This window comes from Rhinoraja longicauda, chromosome 10 (genome assembly GCF_053455715.1).
Source record: "Rhinoraja longicauda isolate Sanriku21f chromosome 10, sRhiLon1.1, whole genome shotgun sequence".
Taxonomy (NCBI): Eukaryota; Metazoa; Chordata; class Chondrichthyes; order Rajiformes; family Arhynchobatidae; genus Rhinoraja; species Rhinoraja longicauda.
Window position 1 is genome coordinate 39,957,000 of NC_135962.1, and position 17,389 is coordinate 39,974,388.

Below are 17,389 nucleotides of genomic sequence, written 5' to 3' on the forward strand. Positions count from 1 at the left end.
AACCTGGGTCTATTGCGCTGTAAGGCAGCAACTCTAATGTTGCGTCACTGGGCCGCCCATACATCTTAAAAATTTAAGACTTATATCTTCGACCAATTAAATTTTCAGTATAATTACAGCAGTTTAGAGATAACTGAGACTTGCTAGGGAAATGCATGAACACTGAAACATGACTGCATTAAAAAATCATTCACGGTTGAGAGTGCTATCTGCTGTATATAGTCATGTCAGCTAAATTTGATTGGATTTTTGAGGCAGCGTACAGAGTGCTAATGTGTCCATTTAGCATCATCAGCCAGCAATTAACGTTTGGGCAAATCATCTTCACGCTAACGATTTGGGAAGAGCACCTGGGAGATCTCCCCTGCTTCTCACCTGCTTGGGGGTCCTCACTAGATGCTGGCATTACACCAGCCACTACCTTGGAGATGAAGGCAGAGTTAGGTTTAGCTCTTAGGGCTAAGGGAATCGAGGGATATGGGGAAAAAGCCGGAATGGGCTACTGATTTTGGATGATCAGCCATGTTCATATTGAATGGCAGTGCTGGCTCGAATGGCCGACTCCACCTATTTTCTATGTTTCTATGAAATGTAGTCAGGCGTTTCAGAGTCTTAGTTTGCCTGGAAACCTGTCACTTTGGCACATTTTAAGGAGATTCTGGAGGAAGCCGTCAAATGATCGCAGCAGGTTCCCATTTGGCACTGCAATGCCACTTGCTCAGTTTGTTTTAGATTCAGGTCAATAGTAACAAACATAATCGTGGATGCCCAATGATGCATAGACTTCTTTCAAAGCTGAAATTAGGGCCCTGCAATGTTTTTAAGGTCTGGTCCCTAAGGTAGAAACAGAAAATGATTGGAATAACTTAGTATTTATTCACAAAATGCTGGAGTAACTCAGCAGGTCAGGCAGCATCTCAGGAGAGAAGGAATGGGTGACGTTTCGGGTCGAGACCCTTCTTCAGACTGATGTCAGGGGGACTGATTTGTACCAGCATCTGCAGTTATTTTCTTATACGGAATAACTTAATAGGTCAGGCAGCATATGTGGAAAGAGAAACATTTAACGATTCAGATTTGAAACATTTCAGAATTGAGTAAGGGAGATACAAGTCTTGTTTGCAGATCGTGAGGAGAGCAATGATGGGATAAAGGGAATTCCTGTGATAGGGTAAAAATAAGTGGCAGTAAAGGGGTTGTTGGTCCTGTCCCGTCTGGTTCTGAAAACATGGGTGCAAATTATATTTGCAAATACTGCATTTTTTCTGGGTTTACAATGGCTTACCTCTAAAGGAACAGCTGGACAACATCAAGTAACTAGTAGAGTGGATAAGGGAGAACCAGTCGATGTGTTATATCTGGACTTTCAGAAGGCCTTCGACAAGGTCCTACATAGGAGATTGGTGTACAAACTTAAAGCACACGGTATTGAGGGTTCAGTTTTGAGGTGGATAGAAAATTGGTTGGCGGACAGGAAGCAAAGAGTAGGAATAAACGGGTCCTTTTCGGAATGGCAGGCAGTGACTAGTGGGGTACCGCAAGGCTCAGTGCTGGGACCCCAGTTATTTACAGTGTATATTAATGATTTGGACGAGGGAATTGAATGCAACATCTCTAAGTTTGCGGATGACACGAAGCTGGGTGGCAGTGTTAGCTGCGAGGAGGATGCTAGGAGGCTGCAGAGTGACTTGGATAGATTAGGCGAGTGGGCAAATGCATGGCAGATGCAATATAATGTGGATTAATGTGAGGTTATCCACTTTGGCGGCAAGAACAGGAAAGCAGAGTATTACCTGAATGGTGACCGATTGGGAGAAGGGGAGATGCAACGTGACCTGGGTGTCATGGTGCACCAGTCATTGAAAGCAAGCATGCAGGTGCAGCAGGCAGTGAAGAAAGCGAATGGTATGTTGGCATTCATAGCAAGAGGATTTGAGTTTAGGAGCAGGGAGGTTCTGCTGCAGTTGTACAGGGTCTTGGTGAGACCGCACCTGGAGTATTGTGTGCAGTTTTGGTCTTCTAACCTGAGGAAAGACGTTCTTCCCTTAGAGGGAGTACAGAGAAGGTTCACCAGATTAATCCCTGGGATGGCGGGACTTGCATATGAGGAAAGACTGGATAGACTGGGCTTGTACTCGCTGGAATTTAGAAGACTGAGGGGGGATCTTATAGAAACATATAAAATTCTTAAGGGGTTGGAGAGGCTAGATGCGGGAAGATTGTTCCCGATGTTGGGGGAGTCCAGAACCAGGGGTCACAGCTTAAGGATAAGGGGGAAGTCTTTTAGGACCGAGATGAGAAAACATTTCTTCACACAGAGAGTGGTGAGTCTGTGAAATTCTCTGCCACAGAAGGTAGTTGAGGCCAGTTCATTGGCTATATTTAAGAGGGAGTTAGATGTGGCCCTTTTTGCTAAAGGGATCAGGGGGTATGGAGAGAAGGCAGGTACAGGCTACTGAGCTGGACGATCAGCCATGATCATATTGAATGGCAGTGCAGGCTCGAAGGGCTGAATGGCCTACTCCTGCACCTATTTTCTATGTTTCTATGTTTCTAATGGAATGTTTTGAAGCATGCTCTCATGCTATCATTAATATTGCTGAGTAATGGTCAGAATCTCAGAATTGACCTTCCCCTGGAGGGACTGGGCTGGACACTGTCATCTGAACTGATCAAAATTTGCCATGCCATCAGGAAGACTGGTTAACATAAATCGTTTGATATATAATGACAATAACGCACTAGAACAAATTTAAGAAGGTCTTGAGGAGTGCTTCTTATATATCCATATAGTTCATGTCCAGGATGACAATGGAGATTGAAAAGGTTATATTGGAAGATTGCTGTTGTAATTTGTGCATTACTGGTTGTGAGCAATGCTACTTTTGTTTTAGGTTTATTATTGGCACATGTACCGAAATACAGTGAAATTTTTTGTTTAACATGCTATCGGACGAGATCAGATACTACTGTACCTAAATACAATCACGTCAAGCTCGTACAATAGGTAAATCAAAGGGGAAGATACAGAGTGGGAGAACATAGTTCTCAGCAATGTAGCGCATCAGTTCCGTAGACAAAGTGCAATGCCCGCATTGGGGTAGAGGTGAATGGTACAGTACCTTAGCTGATGGAAGGAATGTTCAGATGCCTGATAGCAGAAGGAAAGAGCTGTTCCTGAATGTCGTTGTGTGTGTTTTCAGGCCTGTGTACCTTTTGTCTGACAGCAGCAGGGAGAAGAAGGGATGACCAGGATGAGACAAACCTTTGATGATGTTGGCTGCTTTTCCGAAGCAGCAGTAAATATAGATGGAGTCAGTGGTGGGATGCCTGGTCTGTGTGATGGACTGGGTAACATCTACAACTCTGCAATTTATTGGAGTCTAGGGTAGATCTGTTCCCAAACCAAGGCGCGACCTTTATCACTTTGTCTCTTATCACTTTAAACAGGGTGAATAGGGTGTAATGTGACATCTGCTCTCTGCGCTGCAACCCTATGTGTAGAAAGTTCTGCAGACAGCCTGTGAAGAGCAGTAGAATCAGCCATGCGCAGTTTGTGTGAGTTGCTTATGACCCTCACATGGACACGTTTGCATATTCTGCAGTGGACTTATTAGTGATGGAAGAACTGACTTTACACTGGCAACTGAAGAGTCATTGAGGACGTTGAATAAACCACAGCCGTGTGTTTGGATGAATCTGAGAAGCTCACCATTAATCATGGAAAGCCTGAGGTGCAGACTTCGTCATTAGGGGAAACAAAGTTATCTCCTGCATGCGTTGTGAATGAAAGGGAAGCCTTGGATCTGTTGAAATGGAATGCAGTCCAGTCCCGTCCCATCCCATCCCATCCCAGACAGGATGTATTGGAAATCTTTATACAATTTCTAGCAGAGCTAAATTTTTGAAATGACTTTGCAGCTTTTCTGCTACTTCATTGAATGGGATATTAGTCTTCTGGCTATTGGGTGCAAGTAAGTTTACCTTTCCCCCTGTCAATGATATGAGTGTTAAAAAAACATTCAACTTTTCACCTTGACAAAGGAAATATGCCTAAGGAAGTGATTCACATTAGTTTCTGTGTAAACAATCTAAGGGTCAGCCACTTAAAGAGAAAATGAACCCTGGCTAGTAATGGGTATCATCAATCTCTGACGTGGCTCCTCCCTGACCTTGCCACAGTGTTGGATTCACTTCACTCCAACTGTTAAAGAAAGATGAACAATACTATTGTGAAAAACATCAGCAAATGGCATGTAGTCTGTGCAAGTAAAGCGAGCACTAAGCTGCTTTTGGTCATTAAAACAACAGTCAGGTGCCAAAACTTGTGTGATGTCTTGAGAGGTCGGGAGCTTTTCTCTTGAAGGTTGGGAGGTGTGGGTGCCGGAATTGAAGACAGAAAAGTTCTTGTTTTCAAACTTAAATTCCATATATTTAGTCTTTTCCAAAAACAGATAAACTTTATTGTTTGCAGACAGGTACACAAAAACAAAACAGGTAGTTAAATCAAAACGGTAGCTTGCTGCCTTCTTACAAAATATAACTCAAACACTGCCTCCTCTCCCTCTCTGCTCCAGTCGTTGTCTCTCTTTTTAAATACACTGCTTCCCTTCCCTTTTAGCTCTCTCACTGAGGCAATCAGCTCATCTGGTTCAGCTGGGCAGCAATCAGTGTCAGCAGCAATCAGTGTCAGCAGCAATCAGTGTCAGCAGCAATCAGTGTCAGCAGCAATCAGTGTCAGCAGCAATCAGTGTCAGCAGCAATCAGTGTCAGCAGCAATCAGTGTCAGCAGCAATCAGTGTCAGCAGCAATCAGTGTCAGCAGCAATCAGTGTCAGCAGGGCAGGCAGCCCTGCTGACTATGGGTTTTGTAGTCTTTTGCTGGCAGCCATGATGGTCTGTAGTCCTTGTTGCATCCGCCGGGCGGAAATGTATCTCCCCTCTATGACTCTACCTCTCATGATATCACACTTGGTCGTAAATGTTCCAGGACTTAGTGGTGGCTGCAAATATCCATATCATGGGCAATGGCCAGGAGAAAGAAGCCCACTCGTAACATTTGGCCGGTGTGTTTATGTGTCGTACACACTGACCAAAAGTTAAAAGAATATTTCCAATAAATAATTACAAGATTTCACCAGTTTTTGTGGGAAGAATTGAACAATGCACTGAAAGATCTCTCTGTCTCAGGAAGACTGAAGGGATTTGGTAAAAAGCGTACAAACAAAAAGCAATAAGACGGAAGCCAAAATGAACGCAGAAACCCAGACCCCCCCGTGCTGTTCTCCAACAAAAACTCACCTGCCACCTGGTATTTGTTCACCTCTCCCATCCCATTGTGGTCTCCTTCTCCTTGGTTCCAAGTGCCAATTGTCTTTCCCATCTGATTCCACCTGTCACATAGCAGCAGTGGAGGGAATGAATGCTGAAGGTGCTCATTCAGCTAGGCTACAAGGTTTGGTTTAGTTTAGAGTTACAGTGTGGAAACAGGACCTTCAGCCCACCGAGTCCGCGCTGACCAGTGATCACCCAAACACTAGTTCTATCCTGCACACTCGGCACAATTTACAGAAGCCATATCACTTGCAAACCTGCTCCCTTTGCCCCTTCCCTTAATAGTTTTCTCAAAATCTATTCCAAATTGTGCCTTTGTCTTCAAGTCTAATCTTTCATTTCATCTCTCAATCTCTCATCGTTTGCACCTTTCTGCTGTGTTATCAATTATTTTATTGGACCAAGGTGTTTTGTAAATTAGTTTTCCCTGTTGCTGTCTTACAGATGACCAAATTTGTCAGTATGCACAGTGTTTAAGCCCAGCTTTCCCCAAATGATTCTTGTATCAGCATTATGTGAAAAGACCTGGAGAGGCTAAGGTTGTACTCAAAGCAAAAAGTAAATTGGAAGATTATGAACCTTCATCCTGCATTATCCATCTTTTTGATAGTAGATTGTTTATTACTGGCAGAGGGTAAGTTGCCAGAGGACCTGGATTTAAGGTTTTTAGCAAAATCCCTGGAACAGTATTCTGTGAAATTTCTTCACACAGTGAGCTGTTCCAACATGGAACAAATTGTGCGAAAAAGGTGGTGAAGCAAGTTCTGTCATACCTTTCAAAAGCAAATTGTATGTGTTCTCAAATGGAGAGAGCTGCACTGTTTTTGGTGAAGAGCAAAGCCCTGGAGGGATTGGAGAACCTTTAAAGTGCTATCACATCTGTGGAGCTGCCTTTGGTTATATGTTAATAAAGCATCTTATTCCAACCTCGGAAAGTCCCAAAGTATCTCAAAGGCAATAAATCACCTTGAATTGGTCATTGCTATTATATTGGGAGAAGTGTCAGCTAATTGCACACAAGAGGGTCTCCACAACAAATGTTTATTGATTCACAGATAATCTGCTTTCATCTTGTGGTGCCTGTGTGGAATGGTGGCGGCTGAGGTATCAGGAGGATGTGCTGAATGAACATCCTTACAAACCCTGATGCCAGTGATGGATTCACTTTGATAACCCAGAAGCTCAACAGTTTAATATCGTGCCAAGCGTAATACAATGACACAGTTGGTAGAGCTGCTGTCTCACACCACGGGTTATGTCGTGACCTTGGGTGCTGTCTGTGTGGAATTTGCACGTGGGTTTCCTCTGGGTGCTTCGATTTCATCCCACCAGTTCCCCCAAATGGCAATTTAGGGAGAGGATGTGAACCGGGGATAACATAGAACCAGTGTGAACAGTGATCACTTTTGTTGCACGGTGGCGCAGCGGTAGAGTTGCTGCTTTACAGCGAATGCAGCGCCGGAGACTCAGGTTCGATCTTGACTACGGGTGCTGCACTGTAAGAAGTTTGTACGTTCTCCCCGTGACCTGCGTGGGTTTTCTCCGAGATCTTCGGTCTCCTCCCACACTCCAAAGACGTACAGGTATGTAGGTTAATTGGCTGGGTAAATGTAAAAATTGGCCCTAGTGGGTGTAGGATAGTGTTAATGTGCGGGGATCGCTGGGCGGCACGGACTTGGAGGGCCGAAAAGGCCTGTTTCCGGCTGTATGTATATGATATGATGATATGATTCAGTGGGCTGAAGTTTCCACATCGTATCTTTCAGTCATTCAATCAAAAGTTGGTTGAAGGATGCTAGAGCGAGCCTGACAAGGCCACCCGATTTTATAAGCGGGAGCTGGAATAGTTTGTGTCTCACTATTTCCTACTTCATTAGATAAGCCACATTAGCATTAGACATGGGTAAATGATTGCCAATAAATATTGGTTTTCGTGTCACAAATCTAGTCTCGAGGTAAGACGTTTGAACTGTATGGTTTGACCTGCCATCATGCAATGTCAATTACTGACTGGGTTTTAGCGTTCACATTAACTTAGGGGGTTTTAAAATATCGTGAGCCATCGCATAGCCGGCCTAGCATGAAATCATTGCAAAATGTAGAATTATTTCTGATTATTGAAGTGAGCCATGGCAGAATATTCCTAATGATGTGAGGGATAAATACATTCTGGGTGATGAGAACCAGCAAAGCTATCTTATTAACTCTTCAGGAAGGAGAGAGTTGAAAATGACTAACTATTTGCCTCTTTTGATGAGACTCTTGTTCGCCCCACAACTGGTCATTCCACACAAGCATTTACCAGACATATAATCCACGTTGAGCGTTCCACTGAAATGAAGGAAAATACATTTTCTAGGGCTATAAAAGAAATGCCTCCTTACAAATAGATTTTGATTGAAAAAATTATTACAAACTGTAGTGTTGATGTGGAGAGTGGGACAATATTTTGCCTGCACTGTTGGAAATTGGGAACAAAAGCTTTTGAAATTTCATTTTCAGTATTGAATCAAAACACGTAATGTAATTCCATTGAAAGAGCCTGAGTGCGTCAGTTTTAACAAGTGACCCTTGAATGATCAATTTCAAGGGAAAATGCAGCACTTTTAGCTCTGTGCTATTACCCACCACAGAAACTAGCAATGGATGTTTCACCGAAACACTATAGCATCTAATGGATAACCATTTTGTTTCCATAATGAAATAAATTCTTTTCATTCCAAAATAAGTTGTCAGAAATTCTGAGGCTCTTCTATGCTAGCAATTATATGGTACAATTGGGGGGAAAAAAGGCTTATTGTACTTGTATCTATTCATAACATGTCTGGCTTCAATTGCTTGTGACCTTTTAGCTTGGACATTAAGTCACTAATTGTTTATACACAATATATTCATTGCAGCTTTTAGTTCCAAAATAACAGCATCGCCAGGGTCATGGTGAATGGTCCACACTACCATTGGCAAAGTCTAATTTCAATGATAAATCTAATTTATTATTTATTCTCCCATTACATAATTTGTAAAATGTGTTTTACAATAGATTATTTTAAAATTGCAGTATTAACAAGCAAAAAGGTGACCTTACTTTGGCCAATCTACTCAAACCTATTGAAGAGCTGACGACTGCTGTTTGTTTATTGAGGTTTAAAGATTCAGGCAATTATTTCTTTGCGGGAGAATGGTTTATTATGTTTTTAGCGGATATTATGCAAAAATTTCCCTATGCCTTTATTTATTTATTTTGTATTCACTGCAAACTGACTCAGTGCATGAAATAATACAGCTGAATCAGGGCTTATTTTTATTGCAAGCAATAGAATTGGTTGAAGGTGTGCAGATTCACATGGTTCACTTTTCATTTCATGATTGTGTTCGGTACTGTACCACATTGTAATCGAGTGCTGCACTGCCAGAGGCACTTGCTCAGCTGAAACATTAAACGGAGGCCGACTTCTGAGAATTACGTGTTATACAGCGTGGAAACAGGCTCTTTGGCCCAACTTGCCCACACCGGCCAACATGACCCATCTACACTAATCCCACCAGCCTGCGTTTGGCCCATATCCCTGTAAACCTGTCCTATCTATGTACCTGTCTAAATGTTCCTTAAACGTTGTGCTAATACCTGCCTCAACTACCTCCTCCAGCAGCTCGTTCTATACACCCACCATCCTTTGTGTGAAAGTTACCTTTCAGATTCCTCTTAAATAGAAACATAGAAAATAGGTGCAGGAGGAAGCCATTTTGCCCTTCGAGCCATTCATTGTGATCATGGCTGTTCATCCACAATCAGTAACCTGTGCCTGCCTTCTCCCCATATCGCTTGATTCCACTAGCCCCAAGAGCTCTATCTAACTCTCTTTTAAATTCATCCACTGAATTGGCCTCCACTGCCATCTGTGGCAGAGAATTCCGCAAATACACAACTCTTTGGGTGAAAACGTTTTTTTCTCACCTCAGTTTTAAATGTCCTCCCCTTTATTGTTAGACAGTGGCCCCTGGTTCTGGACTCCCTCAGCATTGGGAACATTTTTCCTGCATCGAGCTTGTCCATTCCTTTCATAATTTTATACGATCCCCTCTATACGATCCCCTCTCATCCTTCTAAACTCCAGTGAATACAAGCCCAGTTTTTCCTCATATGACAGTCACGCCATCCCGGGAATTAACCTCTTGAACCTACGCTGCACTGCCTCAATAACAAGGACGTCCTTCCTCAAATTAGGAGACCAAAACTGCACACAGTACTCCAGATGTGGTCTCACCAGGGCCCTACACAACTGCAGAAGGACATCGGTCCTCCTAGACTCAAAACCTTGCGTTGTGAAGGCCAATATGCCATTAGCTTTCTTCACTGCCTGCTGTTTCTGCACACTTGCTTTCAGTGACCGGTGTACAAGGACACCAAGGTCTCGTTGCACTTCCCCTGTACCTAATCTGATACCATTGAGATAATAATCTGCCTCCTTGTTTTTGCCGCCAAAGTGGATAACCTCACATTTATCTACATTATACTTCATCTGCCATGCATCTGCCCACTCACTCAACCTGTCAAAGTCACCCTACAAACTCCTAACATCCTCTTCGCAGTTCACACTGCCACCCATCCTGGATCCTGGCAAAACACCATCCTTGAACCCGCTTGTAGCTGCAGAAACCCCTGTCTGTACCTCTCACGATAGAGTCCCCTACTACCACGGCTCTGCCTGACGTTGGTCTCTTCGGCTTTGCCTCAGCGCCACGTTTCGCCTCGCAGACTTGTCCGCCGCTCAGACTGGCAGTATCTTCTGTCCCGACAGCATCCAAGAGGGTGAACCTGTTTTCAAGAGGTACAACCCCTGGGGTCTCCTGTACTCCAAGCTTCCTTCCCTTCCTCACCGTCACCCACCTTCTCTTTTCTGGTACCTTTGGTGTAACGATCTCACTGAAGGTCCTGTCCAGGTAACTCTCGTTTTTTCGGATACTGAGGTCATCCAGTTGCCTCTCCAGTGTCCCAAAACTGTTCTTCAGGAGTTGAACCTGGACACACATTCCACAGTATATATAAGAAAATAACTGCAGATGCTGGTACAAATCGATTTATTCACAAAATGCTGGAGTAACTCAGCAGGTCAGGCAGCATCTCGGGAGAGAAGGAATGGGTGACGTTTCGGGTCGAGACCCTTCTTCAGACTGATGTCGGGGGTGGGACAAAGGAAGGATATAGGTGGAGACAGGAAGATAGAGGGAGATCTGGGAAGGAGGAGGGGAAGGGAGGGACAGAGGAGCTATCTGAAGTTGGAGAAGTCGACGTTCATACCACCGGGCTGCAAACTGCCCAGGCGAAATATGAGGTGCTGCTCCTCCAATTTCCGGCGGGCCTCACTATGGCACTGGAGGAGGCCCATGACAGAGAGGTCAGACTGGGAATGGGAGGGGGAGTTAAAGTGCTGGGCCACCGGGAGATCAGTTGCGTTAATGCGGACCGAGCGCAGGTGTTCAGCGAAGCGATCGCCGAGCCTGCGCTTGGTTTCGCCGATATAAATAAGTTGACATCTAGAGCAGCGGATGCAATAGATGAGGTTGGAGGAGGTGCAGGTGAACCTCTGTCTCACCTGGAAAGACTGTTTCGGTCCTTTGATGGAGTTGAGGGGGGAGGTAAAGGGACAGGTGTTGCATCTCGTGCGGTTGCAAGGGAAAGTGCCCGGGGTTAGGGTGGTTTGGGGAGGAAGGGACGAGTGGACCAGGGAGTTGCGGAGGGAACGGTCTCTGCGGAACGCAGAGAGGGGAGGGGATGGGAAGATATGGCCAGTGGTGGGGTCCTGTTGTAGGTGACGGAAATGTTGGTGGATGATATGTTGGATCCGCTGGCTGGTGGGGTGGAAGGTGAGAACGAGGGGGATCCTGTCCTTGTTGCGAGTGGGGGGAGGGGGAGCAAGAGCGGAGCTGCGGGATGTAGAAGAGACCCTAGTGAGAGCCTCATCTATAATGGAGGAGCGGAAGCCCCGTTTACTGAAAAACGAGGACATCTCGGAAGCCCTAGTCTGAAACACCTCATCCCGGGCGCAGATGCGGCGTAGACGGAGGAATTGGGAGTAGGGGATAGACTTTTTGCAGGGGACCGGGTGGGAAGAAGTGTAGTCCAGATAGCTGTGCGAGTCGGTGGGCTTGTAGTAAATGTCCGTCACTAGTTTTTCTCCTGTGATGGAGATGGTGAGGTCCAGAAACGGGAGGGAGATGTCAGAGATAGTCCAGGTATATTTAAGGGTTGCAGGGGACCGGGTGGGAAGAAGTGTAGTCCAGATAGTTGCAGGGGACCGGGTGGCATTCCACAGTTGTAGCAGCCAGAGGCACCAGCGGTGTCCATAACCTCCCACATACTGCAAACATCACACTGAATCAGCTTATTCACAAAATGCTGGAGTATTCTCGGGAGAGAAGGAATGGGTGACGTTTCGGGTCGAGACCCTTCTTCAGACGTCTCGACCCGAAACGTCACCCATTCCTTCTCTCCCGAGATGCTGCCTGACCTGCTGAGTTACTCCAGCATTTTGTGAATAAATCGATTTGTACCAGCATCTGCAGTTATTTTCTTATATTCTTACACTGAATCAGCTTACCTGTCATTTCTTTATAGCGTCTCACTCACTCCAACTTTTGGCACAGTCTCCTCCCTCAGCATCCCCGCCGAGACTCTTGAGCCAAAGACTCCCACTTTACTCAACAAGGCACTTCCCTCGACAAGGCCGCTCCCCGACAGGCCGCTCCCCGACAGGCCGCTCCCCGACAGGCCGCTCCCCGACAGGCCGCTCCCCGACAGGCCGCTCCCCGACAGGCCGCTCCCCGACAGGCCGCTCCCCGACAGGCCGCTCCCCGACAGGCCGCTCCCCGACAGGCCGCTCCCCTTCTCAACCAATCCCCGCACTCACTCCTGCCGCTCCTCTGCCGAAATTTTTCCCTCCTCACCTTAAACCTATGTCCTTTGGTTCTTGATTCCCCTACTCTGGACAAGAGAATCTGTGCATCTACCCAATCCATTCCTCTCATGATTTTGAAGATCACCCCTCATCCTCCTGCCCTCCAAGGAATTGAGTCTTAGCCTGCTCAACCTCTCCCTATTGCTCAGGCCCTAGACTCCTGACAACATGCTCAGAAATCTTCTCTGCACCCTTTCCCACTTGACAACATCGTAAATCTTCTCTGCACCCTTTCCATCTTGAGATTATTTGCCTGCGTTTAGCCCACATCCCTCTAAATCTTTGCGGTACCCGTACCTGTTTCATGTACCTGTGCCTGGATCCCACTTCTGTTCTGGCAACATTTTCCCTTTCGCAACATTTGAAGCACAGCGACAGAATTGCATGGTTTCAATAGTAGAGATGATAGAAGCAGGGACATTGGCCAGGATTGTGTTATCATCATATCATATATATACAGCCGGAAACAGGCCTTTTCGGCCCTCCAAGTCCGTGCCGCCCAGCGATCCCCGCACATTAACACTATCCTACACCCACTAGGGCCAATTTTTACATTTACCCAGCCAATTAACCTACATACCTGTACGTCTTTGGAGTGTGGGAGGAAACCGAAGATCTCGGAGAAAACCCACGCAGGTCACGGGGAGAACGTACAAACTCCTTACAGTGCAGCACCCGTAGTCAGGATCGAACCTGAGTCTCCGGCGCTGCATTCGCTGTAAAGCAGCAACTCTACCGCTGCGCTACCGTGCCGCCCATTGGATTAACCATCGCTGAAAGTAATATTATCAACACAAACTGTTGACAGCAAATGAGCAGTGTCATGGAGGTTGGGTTTGCTGATGTTATAGGGTGGAAGTGGATGGTTTTGGTCATTAATTGGAAATATGCGATCAGAAGTTCACCTCAGAGACGAATGAGACAAGAAATGGGTAAATCCAGGATTTTATTCTCTGACAGTAACCAAATATAAGGATGTAGTCAGTGGCCGCAGAACAGATTTTCACTAGAGACAAAGGTTTCAATCTTCCTCAGGATCAACACTCTTTTTTCTTGATGATAAAGATTTAAAGATTGTGAAATGAAGTGGGAGGGCAATTGAAAGTGAGTTGTCCAATGTCAAATCTGATTTAAAAGGAAAGTAGTTAGATTGAGAGAGGAAAAGATCAAGAGAAAGAAAAGGTGAGGGAAACATAAATTTACAATATAAAATTTCTAACAACGTTCAGAAGCTGAAAGATTGAAACCTCACACTTTTAATATTTCACATTCTATGCCACAATTTTGATTGGCATTCATTAACAAGTACCATGTTGTTAAAAGGATAAATATGTTTCTAATTATTATTCTTAACTTTCTGTGAGGCATTTAATGGGCAGCTAATGGACAATTAATGTGTAAATGTAACAACTTCACAAAAATCATTGCGAGGTGAAGGGTAAGAGGTTGTTTCTGCAAAGTTAATGGCAAAGCTGCTCAAATGATCCAGTAATTAGTTTAGTTTTGAGATACAGCGGGGAAACAGGCTCTTCGGCCCACCGAGTCCGCGCCGACCAGCGATCACCGCACATTAACATTATCCCACACACACATTAGGGACAATTTTTACAATTATACCAACCCAATTAACGTACAATTAAACTGTATGTCTTTGGAGTGTGGGAGGAAACCAAAGGTATCAGAGAAAACCCACGCGGTCACGGGGAGAACGAAAAAACTCCATACACACACCACCCATCGTCAGTAATTTATGATTTGCAAATGATTGCCGACCTCTGGGGCATGAAAAATAGACAATTAAAAGTGTGAATTATAATCCCTTCACGTTCCACATCTCCTCTCCCTAGAAGTTGCTGGCTGATTTGAATATTCCTACCTGTGTGCGTCTTCCTGAAGCTGTTACTTTTAGCAGCCTCACTCAATATGCCTGGAATCATTTTGGCACCCCATCAATAGGTGTTGTAAGGTGCAGAAAAATTATGAATGTGTATTTCTTTCTGTTTCATCATTTAAACCATGAAACTTCCTTTGCAAATCTTCAATGAAATCTTAATATAGAATGCAGTCTCTGTTGGTTAAATAATGTTTCGAAAATAAAGCAAAGGTAAGTAATAGACACAAAGTGCTGGAACGACTCAGCGGGTCAGGCAGCACCTCTTCTGGAGAAAAGGAACAGATGACCTTTAGGGTCGGAACCCTACTTTTTCTAACCCGCAATGTTACCTGGTCTTTTTCTCCAGAGATGCTGCATGACCCGCTGAGTTGCTCCAGCGCTTTTTTTAATCTATCTTCGGAATAAACCAGCATCTGCAGTTCCTCCCTACACAAAGAGAGGTGATATCTATGCAAATGATTTGTTCACCATGGAGACGTAAGCCTCATAGTGACCCAAGTGTGTTTGTCAATTTTGCAGACCCACCCAGCGTGGAGCCCACGTTTCTGGAGATTCGGCAGGGCCAAAACCGGAGCATCACCATGACCTGCAGAGTGCTGAAGGCTTATCCAACCCGTGTGCTGACCTTTGAGTGGAAACTGGGAAATAAGATTTTATTAACGGGGCACTTTGAGTCCCAAGATTATACACAGATCAGAGTGGACAATCTCTCCAAAAACAGCTATGGAGTTTACAACTGCAGCATCATGAACGAGGCAGGTGCTGGCACGTGCAGCTTCCTGGTCACAGGTACCCATCTTAACGTTTTATATTGCATTTTATATTAAATAATTTCTCCTCTGCCGTTGTCTGTTCTGCTGGGGAGGTCCACTCTGTTGTGGGTTCTGTTACTGCAATCTGTTTTCTAATCCAGGAACATATTAGCTCCATTTCTAATTGCCATTAACATGGCTTCATTTTACTGCCATCAATATAGGTCTCAACTGCAGCAGGTTAAAGATATTTGTTATCTGAACCCTAAACTTAAAATACGTTGTATTAATAACGAACATTAAAATTGATTAATATTAATTCCTTTTACCTATTGTATCAGATGACAGAGATAATTGAAATAGACTTCAGTGTCTCCATTGCAATAGCATCGCAATCATTTTCGAGGTTTACAATTATCATTGGTGAGTATAACTTTTCTGCACAGAATTTAGGAAGTATTCATTTTAAAAAGAAAATACCAAAGCCTGTTGGAATTGGAGATTTTCACAGAAGAAGACAGACACCACCAGATAAGTTAGAAGAATCAAGAGTCTTGTGAGAATGTTAAATTGAAGGAACTATTGGTAAGCTGGAAAACTGATAAATTCTAAGGATCCTATCATTATTGTGGCAGGGTTTTGAGAGAGATGGTTTAGAGATTGTGAGTGCTCTGGTTATCACTTTCCAAAGTTCTATTGATTCTAGAACTGTTCCTGTGGATTGGAGGATGACAACTGTGACCCCACTATTTAAAAAAGAAGGTGGAGATAAAACCAGGAACCACCACCCTATTAGCACCAAAAAGGTCCCACACAAGAGATTAATGTGCAAAATTAGAGCACATGGTATTGGGGGTAGGGTATTGACATGGATAGAGAACTGGTTGGCAGACAGGAAGCAAAGAGTAGGAATTAACGGGTCCTTTGCAGAATGGCAGGCAGTGACTAGTGGGGTGCTGCAAGGCTTGGTGCTGGGACCCCAGTTGTTTACAATATATATTAATGATTTAGACGAGGGAATTAAATGTGACATCTCCAAGTTTGTGGATGACACAAAGCTGGGTGACAGTGTGAGCTGCGACGAGGATGCTATGAGACTGCAGGGTGACTTGGTTAGGTTGGGTGAGTGGGCAGATGCATGGCAGATGCAGTATAATGTGGATAAATGTGAGGTTACCACTTTGGTGGTGAGAACAGGAAGGCAGATTATTATCTGAATGGTGGCAGATTAGGAAAAGGGGAGGTGCAATGAGACCTGGGTGTGCTTGTACATCAGACACTGAAAGTAAGCATGCAGGTACAGCAGGCAGTGAAGAAAGCTAATGGCATGTTGGTCTTCATTGCGAGAGGATTTGAGTTTAGGAGCAAGGAGGTCCTACTGCAGTTGTACTGGCCCTGGTGAGACCGCACCTGGAGTATTGTGTGCCATTTTGGTCTCCTAATTTGAGGAAGGACATTATTACTATTGAGGGAGTGCAGCGTAGGTTCACCAGGTTAATTCCCGGGATGGCGGGACTGACTTATGATGAAAGAATGGGTCGACTGGGCTTGTATTCACTGGAATTTAGAAGGATTAGAGGGAATCTTATAGAAACATATATAAATTCTTAAAGGATTGGACAAGCTAGATGCAGGAAAAATGTTCCCGATGTAGGGGGAGTCCAGAATCACGGGGCCACAGGTTAAGAATACGGGGTAGGCCATTTAGGACTGAGATGAGGAAAAACTTCTTCACCCCGAGAGTTGTGGATCTGTGGAATTATTTGCCACAGAAGGCAGTGGAGGCCAATTCACTGGATGTTTTCAAGTGAGATTTAGATGTAGCTCTTAGGGCTAAAGGAATCAAGGGATATGAGGAAAAAACAGGAAGATTTTAGATGATCAGCCATGATCATATTGAATGGCGGTGCTGGCACGAAGGGCTGAATGGCCTACTCCTGCACGTATTTTTCTATGTTTCTTTGTTTCTAAATAGAGTCATAAGGACGTATAGCAGGGAAACAGGCCCTACGGCCCATCTTGTCCATGCCGATCAAGGTGCCTCATCTGCACTTCTACCTGTCTGTGTTTGGCCCATATCCCTCTAAACCCTTCCTATCCATTACCTGAACAAATGTCTTTTAAATGTTGTAATGGCACCTGCACTACCTCCTCTGGTGCTTCATTCCATATTCCAACCACCCTCTTAGTGAAAAAGTTGGCCCTCAGGTTCCAATTAAATCTTTTTCCTCTCACCTTAAACTTATGTCCTCTGGTTCTTGATTCCCCCACTCTGGAGAAAGACTCTGTGCATCTACCCTGTCTATTCCTCTCATGATTTTATGCACCTCTAAAAGATCACCCCTCATCATCCTGCACTCTTAGCCTGCCTAACCTCTCCCTATAGCTCAGGCCCTCAATCCCTGACAACATCCTCATAAAGCTTCTCTGCACTATTTCTAGTGAATGTCAGTG

General features: G+C 44.6%; 1 protein-coding gene across 2 annotated transcripts in view; it reads left to right on the forward strand.

The window, feature by feature from the left end:
- Positions 1 to 17,389, forward strand: part of mdga2a (MAM domain containing glycosylphosphatidylinositol anchor 2a) — a 712,576-nt gene that overhangs the window by 437,003 nt on the left and 258,184 nt on the right. For both annotated transcript variants that reach the window (XM_078406708.1, XM_078406709.1), the window contains exon 9: positions 14,703 to 14,972. In XM_078406708.1, coding sequence (XP_078262834.1) covers positions 14,703 to 14,972 — 270 coding nt within the window. The remainder of the gene's footprint in view (positions 1 to 14,702; positions 14,973 to 17,389) is intronic.